The following is a 27,999-nucleotide window of genomic DNA, read 5'->3' as shown; positions in this document are numbered from 1 at the left end:
TACATTAAAATTCCGCGGTTAGGTTAGAGGTAGGTTCAGAGTAGACCTTGCCATCAATTACCATTGAACAGAACAAATGGTTTAACTTTTGCGACTCACATTTGATACTTTTAAATCGATAAAGTGAATATACTATTTAATATATTAAATTACGTATAAATTGTTTTTTTTTGGGAAATATGCGTGAACAACGCTACTGGTCTACCGAAAATAAAGTCCTTTAAATTCGGCTGATATTCAAAACGACTGTTAAAATTATTTGGACAAGGTTGTTAAAAGCAATCGGTCAGCCGATGAGCATCTTTTCAGTCGAGTATTCCTTTGCTCTATTCGCCTATCGTTCTGGTTAAATGATTTACTACGAACGTGATTTCTTCTCAGCTTCGTAGTCCCGAAAATGTTTACATTCCCAAAGCATGAAACATCTACATTACTCCCGTTATCACAGCCTTTTGATTTATATGTAATTCCATGATCGGAAAAACTAGCGTTCAGTAGGGGTCCTTGTCGTTTATTAGGTGGATGATCTGTAGACGGTGATGCATTTTCGGATACCAAAGAACGTTGAGTAAATTCACCATCCGGTGTACAATCGATAGGTAAATCTGAACCGAAGGTGCTAGTGGTACTGAGAAAAGAGTTCCTGAAAAAATTTAAAAAGATGATTGAATAAAATATTCATTTTCAAAAGGGGCTTTTTAGTGTTTTTTTTTATTTTCCAGATGTATTAAATACTGAAATAACTTAACTTTGACCTATTATAGGTTTGTTAATAATAGTAAGGTTTCTCACCAAACTTTCCAATTTCATCAATTCTCCTACCATCTCGAAATGGATTTGAGGAGGAAGGGGATTTAGATAATTTATGGAATATTAAAAAATTGTAATTTAGGCTAACATTTGAATGTTAGACGTTTTCTTTTATTATCACGGGGCAATAGTTTCCAAATGGAGAATAGTTTGCAAAAATAAGAAGCACTAGACTACACAACGGCCGCGTTACGATTCCTGACTAATATCTATCTAAATAAACTCTGCCCTGTCTGAATTTTGGCACAACGTCATATAAATTGAGTGGTGAATCAAGCGTCTAGAAGATAAAAACGAATTCAGAGTCCTTCGGCGATTACCTTCCTTATCGTGGTGAAGGAGCTTAGTAAGGAAGATCCTCCGGAAAACCAAAGGTAGCATCTGAAGCTAAGCGGTAATCAAAGCCCCAAGCCAAGGTGTGACTACCGTGCCGAGGACTGAATGGTCGCCAGGGTTAAGATGTGACCGTGTACCGTGAACTGTCGGTACCAGGCGACTCCAATTTTTTTCAGCAAAAAAGGGCTCTGAGGAGATTAACTTATTTTCCATGGTAGATCAAATGCGATGGCACCCAACTATGAAGAAATTAAAAACCTGAAATACCAAAAAAAACAACAGCACTTCGATCATGACCATCCAACCCTGAGCGAAGGGGTAACCCTGAACTCTTCGATGGAGAAAGCGGAAATCAACCCTATTGGGACACAGTCCTTAATGGACGAACCGAAACAGTCCCTTCTGTCAGCATTCCTGCCCGCGGGCACCAATCGGCACCACCTTCTGATGCTAAAATTTTATCCTCGGATAAGCATCTGCCTTCGGGCAACAAGCCGCCTCCGAGAAAACAGCCTTCGAGCAAATTAATGCCTCCGGGCAAACTGCCTTCGGGCAAAATACCTCCAGGTTGTGCCAATGTTGAAGGAAAAGAATCGTCTGTGGCGTTGCGGCTAAGGGCAAACGAAAGCATCAGCGGTCTTCTGACGATCCCAACTTTTCGATTCAAAGGACTGCAAAGAAGGCTCGGCCAGCAACGGCCAAGTCCTCATTTGCAGTCAAGGCTATCGAAGCCTTGAGTCTTGTATGACGACAGCAATTCATCCGGTTACGATACAAAGCAGTGCCAGCAGCTTAGGAGGAAACTCCTCCTAGCTGTAAGGACTGCATCCTCGCAAGGAATTATATTACGTTTTAAGTCGGTAAGTGTATACCGTAAAATGTTACAGACAAACTTTGCCAACGAAAGCACGAGCGAGTGGCTCAGACAGTACGCTTCTCATTCAACGACGAATGACGTATGACCGATCAAATTCGATGGTTCTCTGCTTATTTCCCTTATAACGTAGACGAAGTTCCCAGTGGAACATTCATCAGAGCTAACCAATATGCCAAAAGTAAAGGCATGTTTAATAACAGCAGGATGTGATATATGCTGGGGAAGTTCCAACATCAACGCGAGAGAATCGAGACTACTGGAGTGTTTGGTAAGAACCGAATTGCAAATCTTCAATTTAGGTAATGAACCCAGTTTCTTTAGCGTGGTCAGGCAAGAGGTTATCGACATCACTGTGGCAGCCCCTGGGATTGCGGCTCTGGTTGGAGCGTGGAGACTATCAGACGATATCACGCTCTCGGATCACAGGTACATTGATTTCGTAATGGGCATGGATCCACTCCCGCCACTCCATTTCGGAATCCACGTAAGACAGATTGGACAACGTACAAAACAGAACTGAGTCCCCGAGTTACGCATAAAATTTATTGTTGGAATTGGGAAAACCCCTCAGATGATCACAAATAGGATGAGAGAAGCTTTTGATGCTTCATGATGCCAAAGAAGTGTAAAACACCATAGTGAAACTCGGATTTGGTGAAACAGAGGAGAACGGCACGATTGCTCCTCAACCGACCTCTAAAGTTTGATTCAGCTGTTGGCTAAATTCGGTATAAAGAGGCTCAAAAAGCCTAACGAAGAGCATAAGGTCGGCCAAACGATCATTATAGAGACACTTTGCGATGAAGAAGCGGCAAACCAATTGCTTGAAGTGCACTTTCCACGCAGTATCCAAAACCTCATCTCGAAGTCGACAGATACATACAGCCCTCAACCAGAAGATTAGACTCTGACATGCAAAGTATAATAGTTTCACCGGAATGAGTAAAGTGGGCATTTAACTCGTTCCATAGATACAAGTCTGCGGGTCCGGATGGCATTATTCCAGCTCTAGTAATAGAGGGAATGGATGCCCTCGGCCTACACACTCAGAATATATACCATGCTTGCCTAGTACATGCCCTGTACAAACTCACCTAAACAGACACAAAAACTTCAAACGCTTAAATCTAACTTTCTTTCTGCTAAAAGAACTGGAAAGATTAGTAGATTGGTTCATAAAGGATCATCTGGTGCCAAGTCTGAACTTTGCTAACAGCAGGAAACAGAAGCAATGAATAGTACGCCGACCGCGGTACTCGAAGCTCTTTTTAATTTATCCCCAATCCATTTGAAGGTGAAAAGGAAAGCAGCTAAGGACGCCTAGATACTATTAGCGCGTGGAAGTCAACTAAAGGGGAAAATTACAAGGATTAACGCAGCCGAATGGAGAAATTTGAATTTCTGCCGCTAGACGAAAATCTGTGTGAAAGAACCTGGGGCCAACGAATAGATAATCTCCGGGGATGCAACAACGGGTCTAAAAAAGGGCTAAGTGCTTGGAGCTGCAGCTCCCCCCACTAAAAGAAACTAACTAACTATCATTTGCTCTAAGAATAGCTTATCGTTTTGAGAAACATAATCATATAGAATTCTGAAATCACCTGTCGCTTTGCAAATATGATCCGTAATTCATTTCTTGTTTTTTAAATGCCTCGGGCGTTAAAAATCCGGATGCTGATGTGGTGTCGGTATGGGAGGCATCTGTGGTGGTAGCTCCTCCTCCGCCCCCACTAGAGAACATAAGCCAAGTTTTTTTGAAGCAATTATTATTATCTGTGGCAACACTCTTGGGACGTAAAGGATCTGAAAGACCTATTGTTAAGATCTTAAGATCTTCACTTTATCTGAACATATGATTTCAATACTTACTATTTTCTGTCATTGTATGGTTGGTTGGTATATTTAAAGTTAGGGAAACATTAAGTGACTCGTCCCGGAATTCTGCAGAACGTTCCTCATATTGCGTAGGCGTCCCGAGACTATAGGACCTGTAAATTTCCAACAGATATACAAATGGTCAGTGGCTCTTTTATTTTCTGAAATCCATTGCACTCACGAGTTCTCCTGGTGATTGAGATTCGACGAATCTGCCCCATTTGTGGACGCTCCATAATCGAGCAACGTGCTGGTCTGACAACCCTGGTCTTTCCAAGCATACCGTTTCGATGCTGCCGGAGTTGTTTCTGCAATCTCTGTAACCGTGCGTCTTAATTTCAACATTAAAATATCGTGTAATTTTTTCAATAAGAAAATGTTTTTTGTAATGGAATCGCAATTGTAAAATGAAAGCAAATATAGATGCAAAAAGCTTAAAAAATATCTGTTTATCTTATTTCCAACAAATTGTTCATTGTTTTAATAAGGAGACCAAGTCAACATAAATTGGAAAGCGGAAGCTCAGTGCTTCAGTTCAGTTCAGTTTTGTGAATATTTTAGAATATTTGGGAGCTCAATCGTTCTATTTGTACTGAATTCGTAGTGTATATATATGTACGTATGCCAAACTACTTGTTGTTGTTTGATACTGACATTCTAGATACATATGGCGCCTTGAGGTCTAGTAAATTTACGGGAGAAAGGCAACTTTGATCTACCATAACTTTGTTAATGATAGTATTGTTGTAAAGTTGTATGAGAGAGAATGAGCTTAAAAAGGGGTCAATTTAAAAAAAATAGTAATACACGATTATGAATTCTATTTTAGTAGATATCTAGTAGGTATTATTTTTAGGCCACCATGATTATTTTCCTGATTTTTGTGGTTGGGCAATTTCTGAGAATGGTTCCTTAATTTAAGTGTCCCCTTTTTGACCCGCTCACTCCCTACTTTGCAGCTAGCATAAAAATAAAGCCTGACGTGAAGTACTAATCGAGACTTTTTATTTGATACCCGCTCCTCCCCACTATATTGGTTAAAAAATCGTACATCCTTTTTTGTAGGGGACCCTCTTAAACACAGTATAGAACAACGTCAATTACTGCATGCGTGTGGGTTCAAAGTTTGAACCTTTACCCCAAATGTTGTGCCAAAAGGTAAAACCATTTCTGGGAAATACGTATGACAAACAGTAACCCAATTTTGAACACGGGTTATTATGCGGCCTAGATGCTATAAAGGACCATTATTATGATTTATTTTCAGATTTTTCAGTTGAATAGGTGAAAAGCATTTCAAATTAAAGGGATGTAACGGGTTCAATTTTTTCAAATGATTATTTTAAAAGAAAAACAAGTCGGGAAACCGGAAGCTTGACGCTTCAGGTATAAAGGTTTTGTGTTTCCCTATGTGAGGAGCATAACGTAGTTCTCCATTGGCTTATAGCATTGACCCGAGATATTTAAATCGTTCAGTTCTGGGCAGGTTACCACCATTGCCAGAACTCAGCGATTTAAATATTTGGAGGGGCAGATTACTGCCATTGAAAGAACTGAGCGATTTAAATATCTCGAGTCAATGCTACCAGCCAATGAAGAACTGCGTAATGAAATATTTCAAGCATTAACGCCACCTGGATGAAGTGACATTCCGCAACTGGTGTTTTTTGTGATCGACGAATGTCGTCCGTCTGTCGCTCTCTATAGTTTGAGTGTTGACTATAAAGGACAATGAACGGCGTCTTGCGGTAATGGGGACGAAGCTGTTGCATTGCACCGGTGGCGTGACACGTTTTGATTACGTCTGAAATGAGAATGTCCGCGATCGATATGGGTTTGCATCGATCGTGGGAAAACTGCAAGGGAGACGTTTTCGATGGTGTGGTCACGTAATTCACACTAACGAGAATTCAACAACCAGTATTGGTCAGCACATCGAAAACAATGGTAAGCAACCAAAAAGCCGGCCAAAACAATAAAGGCTTGATATGCTGGATGGGGATTTAAAGGTCTCGAGATTACATCCTGATCAGGCATTTGATAAAATAAAATGACGAAACCGATCACGACGAGTCGACCCCGCTTGTGAACTGAAGGTTAAAGAAAAAGAAAAAGATGGGAGTAGCGACGAGTGCACGACAGCTCCGTATAATATAGCTAGAAATTCCACTGCCCTCTATTTTCTAGAAAGCGATTTAAATAAATCATTTGATGGAAAGCCCTGTATTGATAATGGTCAACCTCATACGCTTCACACTCTGAGTTTAATATTATTAGCAAGTGCCAACAATTTAACCAACATCAAATATAAACAAGTCGGGAAACCGGAAGCTGGACGCTTCAGGTACGAAAGGTTTTGTGTATTTCTTAGTACGTAGCACGTAATATATCCATATATTATGTGAGAGTATCCACTTTCGGGTGATATTGACATTCATAGTCTTCAATTTTCAAAGAAGCAACAAATTTGAGGTATTATAACTTTGTTAGTAATAGTGCGATTTCCACCGCACTTAGTAAGATCATGCTCTATACTATAGCCTATATCACTGCAAAATTTCATGGTACTAGGATAAACTTAAGGGGGGTTTCTAACCAATTAAAAAAACTTGTAGTAATATACTATTATTAACTTTATTTAAACAGACATGGGCATGGAAGGTATTTCGGAGCCCAGGCACCATATAGTGGCAGGCTCCTGATTTTTTTCAGATTTTTCGCTTTGGTAGTTTCTGAAAATGGCCGTCTTAAAGAAGTGATCATTTTCAACCCCCCGCGCGCCCCACCCCTCCAACGAATGTAAAAACTAAGATCGACTTTGAAAAGTACTAATCGGGACCTTTAATTTGATACCCCACATGACTATATTTGATGAAAAAAAATTTTACACCCCCCTTTTGTATGTATGGGGACCCCCCCTTAAATTCGACGTAAAATGATGTAATTCACTGTATGCGTGAGCGTTCACAGTTCCCAACTTTCTACCAAATTTGGTCTCAATCGCTATAACCGTCTTCGAGAAAAATGCGTGTGACGGACAGACAGACAGACAGACAGACAGACAGACAGACGGACAGACAGACAGACAGACAGACAGTGAACCGATTTTAATAAGGTTTTGTGTTTACACAAAACCTTAAAAAGGGCTAGGGGAAACTAGATTCTTCTTGAATGGAATTTTAATATTTCACTCGAATTTCAATTATTCTCGTTAATTATGACGTCAGCATCTTATTTGTATGGCTTAGGATGCTGTTAATTAGCACGAAATTAATAAGTTTGAACTTCTATAACTTGGACGCTAATAATTGGATTCATGGAACTTGGCATGTGTATACACGAGACTGTCCTCTATGTCGGTGCAAAATTTGGTACACCTAGGATGGACTTAAGGGGAGCTTTTTAGTCAACTTCTAAAAGTTGATAATATACTATTAGTAAATTTATTTGAGCAGATACCGTAATGGGACATCTCTCGAAGATTAGATTTCGCATAAGTGTTTTACACAAAATCTTAAAAAGGGCTGCAGATAAATAGATTCTTCATAAATGCGACTTTAATATTCCACGCGAATGTCAATTATTCCGGGTAATTATGACGTCAGCATCTGATTTGCATGGCTTTGGAAGCAGTAAACTCGCGTGAAATTGCTAAGTTTGAACTGCTATAACTTTGGCGTTAATTACCAGATTTCTACGAAATTTTGCATGTATATATAAAATATTGTCCTCTATGCTGGAAGTCCTAGGATGAATTTAAGGGGGGTTTTTCAGTAAATTTCTATAAAGTAATAATATATTATTAGTAAGTTTATTTGAGCAGATATCGGAATGGGACATATTTTGAGGCCTAGATTTCATATAGGCGCACCACTCCAATTTTTTCCGGATTTTTAGGGTAGTTTCCGAAAATGAGTCCTGTCTCACTTCAAGTCCGTACATTTTGACTCATTACTCACGCACTTTGCAATTTATGCCAAAACTAATATCAGTTTCGGAAAGTACAAATCGAGACCTTTCATTTGATACCCTACACAACTATATCCGGTGAAAAAAATTTTTGAATCCCCCCTTTGCATGTATGGGGAGCCCCCCTTTAAACTCCACCTAAATTTATGCCACTCGCTGTATGCGTGGGATTTCATAGTTCCCATCTGTCCACCAAATTTCGTTCGGATCTGTTTAGCAGTTTTGGAGAAAAGTGCGTGTGACAGACAGACAGACAGACAGACATTGAATCGATTTTAATAAGGTTTTGTTTTACACAAAACCTTAAAAAAATATATCTTAATAAAACTTTGCACATACACTACGGTAATCTTGAAATATTTAAAAAAATAAGTTTTAGATTTTTCCAAGGTTTTTTTTTGTCTTTTACAGGATTTTTAATAAAACATGGAAAATTGACGGTATGAATGATTCTAGGTCACTGGAACATCTAAAACATTAAAGACAGGGTTGTATGGACTATGTAATTCGCCATAGAATGGTCAATAATCAAAAATGTTCGTCCAAAAAAACAAAAAGGTGAATTTTTATGAAATTTTCCGGGTGTTTGCCCCAAAAACTTGATATACATTAAAATATTTCGCATTCTTTAGTTTTTAAAATCATTTTTATTTTTAAAAAATAGGTATTAATCTACCCCATTTCAGTCATTTTATTGTTGTAAATGAGTTTAATGACATATTCAAACAGCTTGTAATGTTTATGCATTTAGTCTGTCAGACCATTAACTTTAGTATAATACTAAAGGCTTAGAATAAATTTCAACAAAAGTAGCAAATTCGACCTATTATAACTCTGTTGATAATAGCACGATTTCCACCAAACTTGGTATTATTACGCTCTATTGAATATGCTTCATTACTGTAAGTTAGTAATTCTAGAACTTAAGGAGGGGGGGGGGTCCCAGTCAAAAAATATACTTTCAGTGAATATGATAAGGTAACTTTCGAACCTACGCCCTGGTCCTCTTTGGAACTAATGGCGAAACTAATGCCGGCATCGTAAAGTACGTGACTACGACTCAGCTACTCGACTTTTCTTCGGCGAAGCTTCCTTTTTTAAAAGTTGGGCGATCAAATTTTTTTCGTTATTTAAATTTTTGCAAAAATGGCGCACTTTTAAAAGAAGTTCAAAATTTTCGGCAAAATCGTCCTAAAATTATTTATCAAGAAAAAAAACATCATATTTCAAATCAACCGAACAAGACTTCTTGGATTTCAGTTGTGATGGGTTCGAGAAAAAAGCATTTAAAATTTTCGGTATTTTCGCCTGTTAGGACATTTGAAAACTAAAATTTGCTTTGAAGAATACTAATCGAGACCTTTCATTTGATAGCCCATATGGCTCTATTTGGCGAAAAAATTTGTACACCACCATCATCCCTGCAGTTGTGGAACTTCCTCCCCCTTTGTCTTAGCATAGAACAATGTCATTCGCTACATGCATGTGGGTGCACAGTTTCAACCTTTCCTCTAAAATTTTAGCCCACAATAGACACTCCAGACTCAACAATGGAAAACCTTTTGAGTATTTGACTATAGAAGGTCCAGTATCATAAAATGACATTAAAACCATAAATGAAGTTGATACTACTTTTATATACTTATGCATAGATCTTTAGTTATACATTACCACAATATGCTGTTGACATCAAAACCGTGTTAGACAAATTATCATCACTTTGGTCAGATTGGCCAGTGTCACTGTTCATTGACATTGTGGAACAAGAGGGCATATTCTGGTCTGCGATACTTGCATTTCCATTTGACAGATTTCTAGTAAATATAATTAAAGCTATATATATTATTAAATTTTAGAAATATTGACATGATGCTTACCTTTGAGGGTGAAGGTGGTTCTGACGTCGATGGCGGTGGTGATGCTTTTTACCATTCGGCCGATTTAAACGTCTCGAATGCCTCATTTGATCATCCATACCCACTTTTATTACATCCTCATAGTCTGGTGGTGCTTCATAATCTGGCGGATCATCAACGGGGATTTCTTCTTGGCGATCTGAAATAGTAATTCTCTGTTCTTCAAGGAAAACAAATTTTGTGAACGAGTGTCATACGCTGTAGTGAAAGTAATGTTTGGAAGGTAGTTTGATCGCGCCTATATTATCCCTAACACCAAAGTCAGCCCTAAGCAGCTAAGAAAACAAGCAACCATGACAAAAATAGATTCACAAGCAATGCTCGGCGTCGGTGATTTGACATTACATTGCAAAACATTGCATTACAGAGAAGTAATATCATCCTCATCTTTGTAATGTGATGATGATAGGTAATGCGGTAATGCAAGATAATGCGATGATGATAGGTGATATGGTAATGCGATGATGATAGGTGATGAAGTAATGCGATGATAGGTGATACAGTAATGCGATGATGATAGATGACGCGGTAACGCAAGGTAATGCGACGATGACAGGTGATGCGGTAATACAAGGTAATGCGGTAATGCGGTGTTACTAGGTGATGTTGTAAAGTTTGGTAATGTTTTGATCGCGCTCGTAGATGGCAATATGATATTACACTTAAGGTAATGTCATTTTTGTAATATTACATATATCATCTACCCATCCCTACTTGGTATTGCATATGGAATTGGTTTTGCAAACGACCAGGCGGTGGTTGTAGTTAAAAAGCTCTCGGAAGATGTCGAACTATATGATGCTATGGGGTCTCCTATATAAGATTACTGTTCACTCGGTTGTAAAGTATAAGGAATCCAGACAGTCCTTTATTGTGTTATGTTTTTCCTATTTAATTTCCAATAAGAGTATCCTTTAGTTTCATTATCACCATATTTATTGTTGTGCAAATCATAGACCTACATCATCATCTTCACCAAATCGCGAAGAAACCAATACTTTAATAGACGGGTTGGTGAACATGAGGTTGTTCACGAATTGGACATCAAGTATCTGGAGATACTGAATGGTGCCAAGTTAAGCTTCAGAGGAAGAAATTATGTAAAAGAAAACAGCAAAAGTTAGCTTAACTCTAACATGGATGATGCCTAATATCGGGGGCGGGCCAAAGTGTAGTCGAAGGCTAGTTATCGTAGCAATGGTGAAATACATCCTACTATATGCGACTCTATTTAAACGGGAGCAGCAGGTAACGCTGTTGACCAAGAATGGGTCAATTTAAATGAAGCGCTTGTACATATGAGGGAAGAGAATGAATTCTTCAGAAGTGTCCAAAAATTAGGAAAGATAAAAGCAACATAAAAATAAAAATTAAATACAAGACGCGCCGCTAGACCCATACTCTGATCCAGTGTATTGAGAAATGGGCCGAGCAAGAATCTAAATACCACTTGAAGCAGTTCCTTATGGAAAAGCTGGTTATATGCATCCCTCTAGACTGCGCGAGTCTGTCCCAAATATTATGTTCCGTTATTCGAGGTTGTTAAGGAGAGAAAGAGACTGAGTGACGTTTTCAACATAGATTATTCATTATTATTCTGTTAAGGGGTAGTCACATCGCGTCCTTAAAAAACTGTTGTGTCCCTTTTACTAGTTATAGTGTACCTATTAGTATCTCAAGCAAGCCTACTTTTAAATCTTTTAACTTTGCTTTTGGTATAAGTGTTCTGCCAGATGCCTCGACCTGCTTTGTACAAGTGTCGGACATTGTTGCAGAACCTGTATAGAGGTTTGAATACACTCCGCACAGAACCTGCAGGCAGTGTCCTTAGATACCCCTACCTTCCCTAGGTAATAGTTTCGCCGGCAGTAACCGGTAAGAATTCCCACTATGATTCGGAGGTTCTTCTTGGTGAGGTCTAAACAGTCCTTTGTACGCTTCGATTCGAATGCCCCAATAAGCACCCTGGACTGCTCCATTCCTGGTAGACCCGCCACAATAGCAATGCTCTGCTCCCTGCCGTTCCTTTGGAGATTAAAGGAGGCACATCTGTCTATGGCGTATATTTCCGCCTGGAATATGCTAGTGCGCTTTCACATTCGCTCCAAGTACATTTCCCTTAGACCAATGACCCCGGTACCCGCTCCCTCTGTTGTGAGAGATCCGTAATCAGTTGCTGGTTTAAGTCGTATGTCACAGCGTCGCTCTCCCAGTTTGCCTTATTACTCCAACGTGTTTCAAACTTCTTATCGAAGTGAAACCTCTTTGTCATGTCACCCCTTGCTATCAATAATTCGGGATACCCCCTAGAAAGAATATCAATCTTCCTTGGATTTAAGCAGCTCCCCGTCTCACTGATACTCCCGGCCATCCTGAAGTTTGTCCTCCCTGCCTGCATCTATATGTGCAGATGGAAAGCGGTTAGTCCCAGAAGGACCTCCAGAGATGCCGTTGGATATGCCCTCATTGCCCCACTGATACACACGCAAGCCTATCTTTGGAGTTTGTGTAACTCCCTGGCTTGTGTGCTGAGTGTAGTTCTTTCTGCCCAAATTACCGCCACCTATGGGACCTATAGCCTTAGCAGTGTATATCCAAAGTGGTATCTTCGGGCTGCAACCCCATTTTTTTCCTGCTATGGATCTGCAGGCCATCAGAACCCTTGTAGTTTTCCGACATGCGTCTTCTAGAGTAATTTTTGGTCTAGCGTACTTCCCAAATATTTCACCTCTGTTTCTTGTTTCACCTCCATGTCATGTAACCTTATGGCACGCAGATGATTAAGCCTACGTTTCCTAGTGGTGGTTTTGGCTGGATTGATACGCACTCCCGCCAACAGGCACTAGTAACCCTTAATCCAGTTTCAACATAGATATCTCTATCTATTCAATCTCATTGGGGAGTTGCCAAGGTAGAAGAAAAACTAGATAGAGGCAAAAGCGACAATAACCGTGATAAAAAAGGAACTAAAGTAGAGCACATACAAATCACGTGTGAATTATTACATGGTGTCCCCATATGGATATGGGCAGAAGAAGGGAATGGTTTCAGCGGGTATGAAACCCACATTCCGCAGAACCTCTCACTATTTTTACATTTCTAAGATTTTTACTTTCATCCAGAGAAAAAAGTTTACTTTAAATCCTCCTCCTTTCAGATATCTGATTTTCAAAGTAAGTTTTGGAGAATATTGCTGAGGCCAGACGTAGTGGTGCGATTGCCTCCATAAAGCCATGCAACATTTATGGATATTCTGCCTATCGAAATGATACAGTACCATGGAAAACAATATATAACTATTTCAGCTTCAGAAGAATGGCCTTAGGTTTACCTTGGTCCTGGGACATTCAATTGTTAGTTTCAATCAAATTATTGACTGTCTTTCTAAAATTAACCAATATAACTGAATTAAGAACTTACCCAGCAATTCACTAATAGTTTGTAGATGATTTTGTAAATCACGTGGATTTCGGGTTCTTATACCAATTCTGTAAAGGATGACCATCCATCCAGATATGACTAGTAGTATCCCAAGTGTGCTTATTATAAATATTCCAGTGGCTGCTTTCAAATCTGGATACTGTTCGATTTTTGGAAAATAGTAATTCGGCTTATGCGAATACCATCGTCGGTCGTTGGGAGAATGCGCCCAATCTTCTTCGCATTTTTCTGGTTCGTCGCTACCATCTCCGCAATGATCGAAACCATCGCAATGGAGTCGAATAGAAATGCAATGATTGTTTTCACACAGGAACTCTGATCCTATGTAACAGTCTGCAAACGAAGGATTTAAATTTGCCACATCCACTCAAGCTTTCGAAGTATGATACTCACTGATATAATTGAAAACGCTGTAAACAATAGCCAGACGAGAAGGTAGACCGAAGACGCCTTTTAATCTAACGTAGAAACCCGCCACTATGGGCAGGATATGATTTCTTTTACTCAGTCGATGTCCTGGCCATCTTACGGTTTCAAGTTGTTGCCCGATCGATGTGGTACCTTCTTTGATTACAAGCTCAGATCGAGACGCCATGCCATGAAACGCATCAACACGTAAGGATATATGTGTTTTCATCAACATGTAACTGTTGCCTGGTTTGATGATCCAAATGCAATCATAGTACCGAACACTGGATGCATTTTCAAGCATATTCATCATCGTTATAGCTCCACCAAAACTTCCTACCATTCCACCGCAATCTGTTGAGCAGAATAAAGTCAATAAAATTCTATTGATTATAGGTGGATATTGCGATGATGCGATTAGTCAAGGAATGAAATAAGGATATTACATAAAAAATCAGTGTATGGAATCCATTCATCAACACTCAGATATCGATTAACTGTACACGCGCATGTAACGAATCATTTGTTTCTAATCAACTTATTGCGTAATGCAACTGCATAAGCAATAACAATAGAATTGACGAATGGGATTATCCATGACATTGTGTATCTAAACTTTTGTCCAAAAAATTCAAGGAGACGTGGTCAAAATTGGAAAAAATGCAAATAGGCTTACCTGTATAAGGTATCAAATCTTTTTCGTTCAGCTGTTTTTCAGATATAAAGGAGATTTCAGCACGATATCCAACTCCCGTCACGCCATTACCACGGAATTGCATTAATAGGGATTTCCCGCTACTAACGACAATTGGCGGGCGAAAATGTTCACCGGTATACGTGTCCAACATTTGTCCATTTGAGTCGAAAATCTATAATTGTCGGTATTGTATTATATAATATATTGATGTATTAGATACATATTCAGGTTCTAGGATTATGCGTTGTATAGCTACCGACATGAAGTGCATCGATTAAATTTTAAACTGAGGATAAAAAATGATAAATGATAACACTAAAGGTAACAGAATATTTAGAATCTAAGTAAATAAAAAAAAAAAACAGTTGACTTCGTCCTAAAATGGGATATGCTATTTATTAGCAAGTACGTATTTCCGGCACATGTGTCCTTCCTCATTACCTGATCAACTAAGATATTGTGTTCTATTTTGGTCATCCAATATTAAATTTAACATAATGTTTCCTGGTGTCTCACTTGCCACCTCTCTCAGGGGCTTCGATTGCACATTGCCCGTGTCGTTTGTTCCTTTCTAATTCCCTTAGGATCGCAAGGCTCTCTTGCCCATCTAACTCTCTACTGTTTCCGCATTCCGCAATGACATCTACATTCCCCCATGTGATGCTATGTCTCTCCTCAATTATATGCCGTGCTATCATGGATTTCAGGGTTGTATCCTTCTTATTCTTTCTCTTGGCCCTTTTTGCTTCTCTCTGGTGCTCTCCCCAGCGTACCGAAACCAGTCTCTTCGTTTGTCCTATGTAGGACATGTCACTTTATCTATCCTGTAGGATTTGTGTTTTAATTTGCGGTTCTTGGGGGTCCTAGGCTGCTTTTGAGCTGGTGAATCCTACTCGATTGCACCATGCCGATGTTTAACCCTTTCATCGTTCTTATAAATTTCGACGAAGCCGTAGAGTGTGTGACCCCTATTATTCTTTTCCCTTCCAAGTTATTAACGAGGGTGCCATTTCCCTTATTTCTTACCGTTTCACCTTTTTCCACATGAGTCTCGCAATAATCGACGTTATCGATGATATATTCCTTTTCTTATAAGGTATCGATGATTCTTTCCTAAATCTTTCAGCACTGAGGGGCACGGTGAACAATTAGTGGATCATTGCATGGAGAAGGGTCACTTTATGTGAATGGGGGTGGTTAGAATTATTCGGAATCATCCGCTGCGTGTGTGTAGGCTTTCTAAAGATATCAAAAGAGATCCCTCTTTTCTCTCTAATCATCCTTAAATCATGAAACTGGAGTTCTCCGTTGTCCTCTGTCTCCATTGTGACTCTTAGCTTCCGATCTACTATATTCAGGACTTGCAGTATCTCCTCCAATTTGTCTCCATGGATATTGGTGAAAATGTTATCTATATACCTTGACCAGATCTTTGGGAGTAGGCCTTTGGAATTTAGATAATTTTCAATCTTGTCCATGAATATGTCACACAAAAAGGGCGATAGGGTGTTCCCCATTGACACCCCTTCCTTTGTAGAACTTCCTTCTGAATGTCAAGTAGCTCTCCGTCATGCATATCCTCGCAAGTTTCATGAGCACCCCTGTTTCTCTTTTCCACGCCAAAGATGTGGGATTTTTACTTAGTAGCCATTCCTCCAGGTAAAGAAGTGCCTCAACGTCGAATGACACTATTTGGTCATCCGGTGTCGTAAATTCCACATCCTTTAGTTTTCTGATGAGGTCCTTGCTATTCCTGATGCTTCTTCCAGCGGGTATCCATCTAGTTTTTTAAATCTACTCAACAGCTACTTGGCGACTACTTGAGGTCAGGAAGCTAAACAGCCTTTGGGGATATCGAATTGGCGGACCTCGGCGCAAAACTGGCGTTTCTGGAGTTCCTTATTAAGGCAGGCCTAGACCGGATACCGGTTGTTGCACCGTTGGTCATGATGCCATTTAAGGTGGTACTAACTTAAAATACCGGAAATAACAGATTCTTGCAAGGCTGTATACCATGTAATGCACGTTGTAATATAGTACAAGCATTGCCATATGCTCAACTTTTACCTCATTTTCTTTCTCACGCTACATATCGTAAATGCGGCCTTATGCAACTCTGCAAATTTCTAATGCATTCTCGGTGAAACTGAATGCTGTACAGAAACAGCCTTCAACTAAAAACAATGACACTTAGGCGACAACTTAGCGACTACATATAAGGTTATAATCAAAATAAGCTAAAAAAAGATTCTTTCTTCAATGTATTTTCACGTAGAGTCACTACTAAGCGCTAAATACAAAATTACAATAGCAATTACCAAAATCTCATCCAAAAACTACATGGGTGTACCTCCATAGTTGATGTTAAACCGATCTGAAAATCTGTAAAGTCCAGGCGAACTCGACAGTTTTCCGAATCGCATGAGAATATATGCTCGATTCCGTAATCTCGAGGATATGGAAGCGGGAAATACGGTGTTGAGATAATATTTGGCCTCAGTTGTGTTGCGTTGCTAACAATTGATTGCCGCGGTGACCCACTAATTATTTTTACGTTTCCTATAAAAATTAAAAAGATTCGTATAAATTAAATCTGTAATAAAGATGAAAATATTGAGGTTCCCCCATTTGTATCCACAAAAGACAAATTTGGATCTTAAAAGCTTCAAACCTTTTTCAGCAAATGAAATAATATTCATTGAAATAAGTAATAGTTATCTTGGAAAAAGTCATAAGGTAGGTAGGCACTTAAATGAGACTGAAGGGAGATCTTCGGAACCCATCTAAGCATCAAATACGAGAGATTTGGGTTTCGTTTGTTGCTGAAAAAAATAATAACCCTAGAAATGCGATAAAAACCTCATTGCAAAGAAACTTTCTTGTAAGGGAAACCTAGGAATGTACGGCGGCATCCACAGTACAGTAAAAAACCCCTGACTGAAGTGCTGGAGGATCTTGCCAATACCTGTTGTCAAGGCGTCAAAATAGTTCATCAATCCTACCCAAACTTGACGAGAGTAAAGAGGGATGGACTTGGCTTGACTTTTCTTAGAGCTTTAGAATTCAAACTTTCAATAAAATCGATAGATATTTAGATAATACATACAGAGAGATCCCTATTCCCGGTGGGCTTGGATGCGATGCAAAAGTTTTCGCGTTTAGACAATTGCTGTTAGCGCCAAATACTCAGAACTACAATCGGTTCTAAATGGCAAAATATTAATTTTTTGAGGTCAACCTGTGAAGAATCGCTCAGAATTTGCATTTCCAGCTCACTTCCCAACTGGACTCCATAGGAATCGTTGCAATGATGTACGGATCATTGCAGATCAGACTAGTAAAGTCGAAACATGCATTTTTGGCAACCCAACTATACGGGATTCTATGAAGTGCCTTATGTTAATTATAGTAGGTGGCGTCTATGTGCATAGCTGCTACCCTCCTCCAAGTCTTATGTTGACAAGGTTCAAAAAAATATATCGTCAGTCTGCTCTTCTAGGCTCGTGAATTATGATGATCAACGAAAAGCCAGGGGAGCGCGGTTGGACAGGGCCCTAACCAGCGAAAATGATATGAACCAGTAACTAAAAGGTTTTTAACTGACTTTTATTAATACTGCGCAAGGGCATACTACTTGTATGTCTTAGCACTTGAACGAGAATTATTTTCACAGCATCCACCATGCGATACAATGGACCATTGTCATGGTTAAATCAGGTACCCGCACAGAGAGAACTTTCTACAGAACTATAGCGATTCAATGCTAATATGATTCATATTCCCCAGCAAGAGCACGATTGGTGGAATAGCAAAATGACTAACTTTCACTCGGGTAGTTTTGGAATCGAACAATAGCCCAGATAGTAGGTCACATGCACTTAAGAAGATTAGAGGTTATTGCTTCAGGAATAAAGAGGTCTTTACTTTTATGAGAGACTTGGGAGACAGCAGTAGTATCCGGAAGCAACAACTGAACGTATAAAATAACTTAAACTTTTTGGGTATCTCTCAGTGCAAACCCATTTCTCCTCCTTCCTCAACGAGTGCTCCGACCTTCATATTAAATCGAGAAACTCTGCACTTAGCCTATATTAGGCAGACAGCGTATATTAGATAGATTTTAAGACTTTTTTGTTATGGATTGAGTGAGTCCAGGAAGAAGAAAATATCTCTCATTTTTTCTTCTCATTCAAAGGATCCTATTACTGCTCAATTAGTCCAATAAATGAGTTTCCTTTCTCCTTCTAGAAAATTATGTTTAAAGCGGAATAGAAAGGAGCTGCCGTTATCGAATTCATCAAGGACAAGCACAACGTGCACCAAACCATTAAAAACACGGTGAAGGCAATAAGGGTGCTTTATAATAGGTCGCGGAAAGAAGGAAGACATAAGGAAAAGCCGAAAACTGTTTTCCCAACAGTGTCATAGGAGACCCAAGCGTTACCAAAGCGCAAGGTCATCACCGGGCAAGTGACTTTCAATTACGACACTTTCTTTTGAGGAATCAACAGGCGCCAAAAAGGAAAAAAAGACATTCTGACCAGTCAAACAAGCGGAACTAAAAATTCAGATGGAGGAAAACCTCGCCCAAATTGGGAAAGTTGGCTAGCAGAGCGAAATCTAAGGAAAATAAAACCGTGGACGGACTAAGATCGTAAATAAAAAGAAAAACAGGAAACCAAATGACTTCACCCAGAGGCAATTGTAATCTCCAGCAAAGGAAATCTATCGTATGTGGAGATACTAAGAAAAATCAAAGCTGACCCCGACCTAAGAGATCTAAACGGAAATGTCAGCAAAATCCAGAGGACCCGAAAAGAGATCTCATGTTTAAGCTGAACAAATACTGACGGTTTTTATAAACTCGCTTGGGGAGAATGTCGCGATACGTTCCCCAAAACATGAGATCTATATACAATGCAAGGATCTCAATGAAGTGACATTCAAAAAAAAAATCTGAACTGCCTTGAAACAACCATTTAAGTTGAAGCAATTCGGAGGAGAAACCATTGTGAGTCTAAGAAAAACTGCCAGTGCAAACAATGCAGAAATTATTGTCCGTGGAGAAAGTTGGAATTGGATGGGTTGTTTGCCGTCTAAGGTAACAGATCTCTCTAAAGAGATGCTTCGAATGTGTGATGTTTGGCCACTTCGCGAAGACATGCATTGGCGGCATCGATCGATCCGATCTGATGTCGAAGATGTGGTGAAAAAGGGCATATTGCCAAAGAGTACAATAGGAACCCTAAATGCATATTGTGCGAAGAAAAGAAGGGGCAGGGTAACTGGCATATTGCCGTAAATGGCAAATGCTCGGGATTTAGGCATTAACTGCAATGAAGACATGAGGTTAAAACAAACAAACCTCAATCATTGCACGGTCGAACAGGAAAAATCCGCGATAGAGATGCCCATCATACCCTATAAAAACCTTGACGGTGCTGTATGAGTAACATATTCGACTGGTGGAGCGGCGATATGGGCGTGGGGCCGCCAAGTCAGGGCTATTTAGCTGTCGGGTCGAACCGAGCTTCACATTGTCTGAATTTCAAGGCCTGCTAGACAATCTTGTTCCCGACGCAAGAGAACGAAATGCAAAGGCTATAGCCGGTGACTTTAATACATGGAGAACCGAGTGGGGTATCAGAGAGACTAACGCAAGGAAGCGGTCCTTATTAGAAGCATTGGCCCAGTTATAGTTCCGGGTAATAGAGGTGATGTAAACACCAGTCGAAAAGGGAGGTCCGATTCACTTGTGAATCTGACTTTTGTTACCCCTGCGCTGGCACGTAATATGTCCTAGCAAGTTAACGAGGACTTCACGTTCAGCGATCACTAAGCAATCACTTTTGAACTAGAAACGAAGTTACAGGAAAGGAGACCCGCATGCCGAAAGTCGAAAAAATGCAACAAAACCTTAAAAATTGTCCTCATGCATAAAATGTTTTCTTTCCTCTTCCAAACAATAGATTCCAGAAATTGGCACTTCCCTACATAAAGGCTGGTTCTGAAAAGTCCTAATGAAATTCTTCGGTACTTTGAGACACAAAATACAGTAAATTAGATGCAATAGGAAATTTTGGTAGACCCTAAGCCCTCACTCAAACTTCGAATACAAGGGACAAATATTGCAAGGACTACATTAAAAACAACAACAGTTTAAAGATAAACTGAAATACGTGTTGAGTGAACCCAAAGTACCGAGCCAAAGCTCATCCAAAGGCACAATATCTATTCTATAATAAAAATAAAGCAAAAAGGATAAAATACTTACTTTCGGAAAAATACTGCAACGTAAATATATGCTCTGCCGGTGTTTTATAGAAGAACTTCATCATCAATGACCTAGTCTGACTTCGGAAAACTTTCCCGTCACCACAAAAATAATGTCCGGATACATCGGGTTCATAGGGCGGCTCAGAAAACTGTATATGATCACAAGGACATCTCGATGTTGGATTACCAATATTTCTATTTGGATTTTCACATATTTTGCTGAAATTTGTGTGAGTGAATGTGATCCGGATTACACAGTCCGAGCAGGTAATCAGCTCCAAATTACATTGATACCAGAGCATTGTTTGATTCTTAGCGTTAGTGTACATGTAGTTCTGGAATTTTCAATTGGCACATTATCGACCGGCTGCAAATAGCATTATGCAATATTGTATATATATATGGCCTTCATTTGAGAAGTTACTCGATTTGCCTACGGCAAGACGCAAGGGTATCAGAAAAGCTTAATTTCTTGTTTGTTTTGAAAAATAGATAATGCAATTAGTGAACTGATTCCTACACAAAACGATTCTATTTGCTTATTCAACAGTATCCTATTTTTAAGTGGCAAAAGTCACACCGAATGTTTCTAGTACATATTTCCGTGGCGTCAATAAACATAGAAATTGAAGCCTTTACAGGTTGCTTTTTGCGGAAACATAGCCGTATGGTTATATTTTTGTTATAAAAATATCATTTCCATTCTCATCGATGTTTAAAATAGGGCCAATATGCAAATATATTCATTAAAACATATATTGCCAGCAAAAATTCTTTACCCTCTTCTTTATCTCAAGTAAGGGAATCCCCCTATGAATTTATATTATTAGCTGCTCCCCATAAAGGTTGTTTATGATGTCTAAGAAACAAAGGATACTTCGCGCTGATGGGGAGAGAAACCCCCTAGCTGTCAGGATTTGATTACAACGGCACAACGTACGCCAATCCTAGGGGTGCTTTATAATAAAATGCATCAAAGTCTCTTGAGCAAGAACGGCGTCAGAATGTAAGGAGGCTTCTTAAAGAAGTTGAGCGATTACATGATCGTTTCATTTGGTTGCCGGTTACGAGGCAGAAATAGGTTGAACCGATGCCAAGAAGGACGCCTTCAAGAAACTGCTCAAAAGAGAGACCTGTATTCTTGGTGATGGATATATCATTATTGCGAGTAACCTCAATGGTCATGTCAGCGAAAAGGCAAATGGTGGTCTTGCCAAAACCATTAATCAACGGTTGTCGTATCTCCCTTCTTCTTCTTCCTATAAGAGTAAACGCAGGTCGACCATATCCTGGCTATTATCTTACTGTTACTGAAAACAAAGTCGTGTCCTGCAAGAGTATCGCATTTCAACATCGGTCGTTGATTGCTGTCCTGGACAGGAACACACCATTGAAACAACCCGAGGCGTGCACTAGTCCATTGTAATTTTTTTTCCTTTCGCTCGAGTTAATATTTAGATGTATTATTTACTCGCTTCATTCTTCTTCTTTTCCGCACCATATAAACATTCTCCATTGAAGCAGTCATTTCTTTGTCTTGTGATATATCTTACTACTACTGCAGCTATCGTTCTGGTCCCAATGTAGGTATGCTTCCATAATTTCTCACCTGTGGCCTCTCAGTCAATCAGAAAATTCTAGGTAAAGAATGTCATAAGTTCTCATATATAGTATACGTATTTGTCCGCCACTGTGTCTCTGTTTAGCTTCCCAATTTCGAACTATTGAGCCCTGCTCGATTTCACTGTCCTTTGTCTAGTAATGCGACAGTAGCACTGCATCCTCATGAAAAAATTGTTGTTGCCTGACCATCTCATGAAAACCATGTCACTTCATGGATTAATCTTAGTTTTAGGAAGGATATGCCCCTTTGTAGTTCTTCTATGGGTCTCCTCTTGTCAACTTTGGACTTTAGTTCCCTAGAATGACCTTATTGTTATTTGAGGATAACGAGTCATTTGTTTTCTCTGGGGTATCATTGCATCCTTCCTTCCCACACCATACAAATTTTTAAAGCATTCCTGAAAACCGCATTCGTGACATCGTTCAAACAACCATAACCCAATGCTAGTTTATCAAGAACTGTGGAACTACTGGTATAATATCCGCAATATCGAATTCCACATAGAGAAACACCATGAAAAGCATCGCCATCCTCATATTGCCTTCATAGATCTAAAGAAGGCGTTTAACCGTGTGCCCCACAAACTAATCTGGTGTGCATTTCAACAGCAGCTAGGGCCAGAATAATTTTGCGCTGGGATAAATTGCTCTACTATGATTGCAAGAGGTGTCTCAGCCAATGGTGAACTGCATCATGAAATTGCTTCATGTATCAGCGTATCCTGGATGAAATGGCACTCCACAATTGGCATACAAAACCTATCACAACGTGGTCGGCTCTCTTACCCTTTATGATTCCAATTGCTGACTAAGTAGCCAAGATGACGAAGATGTTGCGTTGAATCACTGACTCCCCTTGGGGTAGAAGCGTCGTTGAGACATGTCATGTAAATCACACGAATGAGAACTCATTAGCTAAGACTGGCCTCAACATCGAAGTCAATGTGAAACAACTTAAAGACCGATCGAAACAGCGATGATCTGATATGATAGATGGAGATTTAAAAACATCTCGGGTCCACCTGAACCAAGCCTATGGCTAAGAACAGTTCCATCAACTTTCATACAGTTCCATCAACCTTCAGATAGTTCTTTTCACCTTCAGTAAATTTTTTGTTACGCATCGCTTAATTAGATGTTTGGTGCCGATCAGTCGAAACTCAACTAACGTCATGGCCGGTCTTGAGCTCGAACAATGTGCAGTCAATGACTAGGCGGTGAAAGTTTAAGAAATATGCAAACCTTCCTTTGTTGTTGTCACTGCCGCAAGACCACACCTCCCCATCACTTATCCAAACGAACTGTTCTCCCTTATATCAAAAATCTCCATTGGTGTGGAGAGGACTACTCTCCAGAGTCCCGTCATCTCACTTCGTTTACGCCCAGAATCACAGTATATCTAATAAGCAGTACCCACACTCAATGGAACAGATTTGCGAATGAATTGGAGAAGCTTATCCGTACACACCATAGGCCCCCATCAACATCTGGCGCTCAGAATATCCACCCCGTCGGTGATATGTGAGAGTCGTTAGCAGTATCAGAAGAGCATCATGAGGTGACTTTTTGATTTTGCCTATCCTTGACGATCTCTCGGTTAAACACCAAATTAACGCTTTAAATGACATAAAAGATTATCCTAAATTGATCGTTTTAATACCAGTAAAAGAGCCAATCATTAATTGCAAAATCCTAAAATAGAGTCGGTGATGACGATTGATTATTTTAGAGCCGTTTGCCATCTGTACGTATACACATATATGCAGTACTTCTGGAAATTTTCAAGCTTCTAAAGGTATATAATATATTTTTCCAAGAAACGTCCAATCGAGTAACTTCTCTTAATATGGTCAATATATGTCTAAATCTATTGCGAAATTCCTGAACAATTAGATATTTGAGTTTCTCTCTATATGTATAATCCTTGGAACGGCTGGTTTGACGATGAATGTAAGCTAGCTACGGAACGAAAGAATGCTGCATACCGAGTAATGTTGCATTCTCAAAGAACGCGGGCACGCGCAGAGACTTATCACGAACTCCGTCGAGCGGAGAAGTGACTTCACAGACGGAAAAAGGAAGCCTAGGAGAACCACCAGATCTGTCAACTAGAAGACTACAGGGAGCAACCCCACCAGGCGCGCAAGTTTTATCAACAAGTCAGCAGGATGAAGCCTTATACACCTCGATGTTCAGCCTGTCGAGACAAAGAGGGAAATCTAATTTCCGACAGAATGGGCATATTGGAGCGATGGGTTGAGTACTTTGGTGAACTACTGAACAACCAGAACATCAGCGAGTTGAAGGTCCCGCCAACTGAAGATGACAAGTATAGAAGAAACAGTCCGTGCAATTCATCGGCTTAAAAATCATAAGTCGTCAGGTGCCGATAGACTTACAGTCGAATTGGTTAAATATGGAGGCGACCAATTACACCAAGTTATTCATCAACTTGTGCTGAAGGTGTGGGGCAGCGAATCACTGACGATTGGCAACGAGGCATTATCTGTCTCATACATAAGAAGGGAGATATCACACAGTGCAGCAATTATAGAGGTATCACGTTGCTGAGTACCATCTATAAGATATTCTCCACTATCTTGCTAGGCCGGATAGCCCCATATGCCCAGAACATCATTGGCCCATACCAAAGAGGCTTCACTCCAGGCAAATCAGCAACAGATCAAATTTTCTCTGCGACGAGCGATGGAAAAACTGTTGGAATATTGACATCTGTTGCACCATTTATTCATCGGCTTTAAAGCCGCCTATAATATATAGCCAGGGTAAAACTGTACACGCCATGAGAGAATTCGGTATCCCAACGAAATTGATAAGACTGACTAGGCTGCCCGTGAACAATGTGCGAAACCAGATAAAAGCAGCAGGATCACTCTCAAGACCATTCAACATCAACAACGGTCTAAGACAAGAGGATGCCGTATCATGTGTCCTCTTTAACCTGGCCCTGGAAAAAGGAATTCGCAAGGAAGGTGTAAATGCGAGAGGCACCATTCTCTTCAAGTGCACCCAACTACTAGCCTACGCTGACGATATTGACATCATGGAAAGAACCACCCGAGATGTACAGTCTACCTTCATGCAGATCGAGCAGGCGGCGCGAGATCTTGGGCTGCACATCAATGAAGGCAAAAAAAATAAATGGTGGCAACGTCAGCACCAAAAACCAACCCACCAACAACGTCAAACCGCACTGGTCAAACGGGAAGAATAAAGATAGAAACTCTTGGCCGCGTTCGAGAGAAGAATCCTCCGAAGAATTTTTGGCTCCCTACATGAGGATGGACGGTTCCGCAGCCTACATAACGACGAAACCTATGAGCGATACCATGATCGCCAGGTTGTGGGTAAAATCCGGGTCAATAGGTTATGGTGGGCGGGTCACTTAATCCGTGGATGAAGATGATCCAGCCAGGAAAGTCTATAAGCACAATATCCATGGTGGAAAAAGAAGACGAGGCAGACCCTGCCTGAGATGGAGCGATGGCGTAGGTCAGGACGCCAGACAGGTTTTAGGGATATCAAATTGATGGACCTCGGCACAAAACTGGGATGTCTGGAGTTCCTTATTAAGGCAGGCATAAACCGGGTACCGATTGTTGCGCGGTTGATGATGATGAATATCCTGGAATTAGCGCCCAGAAAACTAGATGCAGCTTCAATTGACTATATCACAAAAGAATTAGCGTTACTAAGTTTTCCATGAATATTTCAACTAGGAGGATTTCGGGGAATGACGAATTGGTAGAAGGGGTTGACACTGTGCTTTTCACCGATGGACTGAAAATCCACTAGGGTCGTCCGGATTTGTGAGTCGACTAACAGCAGCATTTTTCAGGGAGAGCTTTTGACAAAGTGAAATTCTTGTCCATTACTGAAACATGAGACCTCTCAATGGAAAAAAGAAATTTTTATCGACACTTAACCCGCCAAAGAGCCTTATATTCATCTGAGTTAACTTCCCATGTCCGGATAGCTGAGTGGTTAGAGCGCAAGGTTGTCCTACGGAAGGTCACGGTTCAAATCTCACTGATGGCGGTGGGATTTGTATCGTGATTTGACGTCGGATACCAGTCGACTCAGCTGGGAATGAGTACCTGAGTCAAATCAGGGTAATAATCTCGGGCGAGCACAACGCTGACCACATTGCCTCCTAGTGTACCGTTACGATCTTGAATGAAGTGCTCTAACACACTTCAAAGCCCTGATCCAATATGGATTGTTGCACCAAAGGTTATTATTATTATTTATCAGCTTGGCAGTGGCGCGTTATCTGGGTTCCCGGTCGCAGAAGCATCACCACAGAAACAAAAAAATCTGTACAAAAAATTCACATCGACCTAGTTTGGGTGTGAACACCCGACGGATTTGACTGCGATATAATTAGCGATTACCACCTGTCGCCGCTTTTGGTCACGCTGCTCCCAGGGCACAGGTGAGGCAGTGTCTGATGAGTTGCCTCTGCTCTGGACGAAATCGTCGATCAACTTTTTTAAAAAACTTGTGTGTTTAGCCAAAAATGAGGGATCCGTGCACCACAAATGAATGCGGACTCAGGACTCCCTGCATCCATGTCAGGAGTAGAACTATCTCTTACTCTCTTAGTGCAGCCATTATATGGTAGCCATCATACTGCTTACTAAATAATAATCATTGGCACGACAAACCGATTAGATGTGGATATTAAACTGTGTAAGGGCGCTCATGCAAAACCATAACAGTACACTACAGACCTACGGTACATTGCAAGAAGCAATGTGTTCAAGCATTATCCTGATTTGAATTAGCTACTCAGTCACAACTGAGACCACTGATATCCGATATCCAGTCACGATACAAATCCCTCCACCCAAAGTGAGATTCGAACCATGATCTTCCGGGGACACCACTTACCAAATCATGAAATTTATTGAATTCTCGGTGTAAGAATATAGGGTCAGATCCATAGGTGACCATGCTGCTAAAATGGGCTTGATAACAGCCAGGCTAGAGCTAGGCTTGGATCTTAGGGACGCCTCTAGAAATAAGATCTCAGAAGCTTACCTTAATGCTACCAATTGGTTCTGAATGCCAGGAATAGGGGAGTGTCACATTTGAAACGGCGGAACTGGACCTGCATAAGTTTATTGCAAAGCAATCACTTCAACCATCAACCAAACCATACTATAGATCTATATCTACAGGCAGTGATAAACTTATTTACATTACTAGTGAAAATATAGGGGGATCATTGATGCTTCACTTCAAAGAAGACTTAAGAAGTTTGCAATTGGGACCTATTGATTGCCATATAAATGGGAGTCAAAATAACAATATTAAATATTTAATTTTCCTTTCACAAACTTCACCAAATTGGATCATATTTTTACTGTAAATTCTACAAATTGTATTCTCGCAATAGATCTTTTTCTAACTGATTTCATAAAGGATAACTACTCGTGCATAGGAGCTTGTTAAGTTTTTCGCGTGTAACTCCCCACGATCTCCAAGTTCAAGGAAATGTCGTCTACCATTCCAATGACCACAAATATCCGAATCGTGGTTTCCAGTCGAATATATATACGCGAAATTAATCCGAACAAATAAGGCAACAATTGTTATAATAATTTCTCCGGTTTTTATAATCATGGCTAATATTATTAACTTCAACTGTTAGCGACTAAATTCAAGAAAAATCGAACTTATTTTGAATAATATTTCGGAATCGACAACCGACAACAGCCAACCGCGGTCTAAAGGAAAATTTCAAC

The 27,999-nt window shown here is 40.1% G+C and overlaps 1 protein-coding gene across 3 annotated transcripts; it reads right to left on the bottom strand.

Moving 5' to 3' along the window:
- Positions 1-169: 169 nt before the first annotated feature.
- LOC119648799 lies at positions 170-27,999 on the bottom strand. Of its 3 annotated transcripts, none has more exons than XM_038050643.1 (12): positions 27,686-27,999; positions 20,604-20,940; positions 16,680-16,888; positions 14,309-14,501; positions 13,618-13,986; positions 13,204-13,557; positions 9,745-9,922; positions 9,539-9,681; positions 4,080-4,215; positions 3,893-4,011; positions 3,625-3,835; positions 170-643 (listed from the first exon to the last, which is right to left on the bottom strand). In XM_038050643.1, exons 1-12 carry the CDS (start codon positions 27,875-27,877, stop codon positions 256-258), a joined length of 2,829 nt encoding a protein of 942 aa, XP_037906571.1. In that variant the 5' UTR covers positions 27,878-27,999; the 3' UTR covers positions 170-255. The 3 variants fall into 3 exon arrangements, with proteins under 3 accessions (XP_037906571.1, XP_037906572.1, XP_037906573.1); XM_038050644.1 differs by having other exon boundaries at positions 3,625-3,826; XM_038050645.1 differs by having other exon boundaries at positions 9,745-9,910.

Source organism: Hermetia illucens, chromosome 2 (assembly GCF_905115235.1).
Source record: "Hermetia illucens chromosome 2, iHerIll2.2.curated.20191125, whole genome shotgun sequence".
Classification (NCBI taxonomy): Eukaryota; Metazoa; Arthropoda; class Insecta; order Diptera; family Stratiomyidae; genus Hermetia; species Hermetia illucens.
This window is presented reverse-complemented; position numbering and strand designations above follow the sequence as displayed.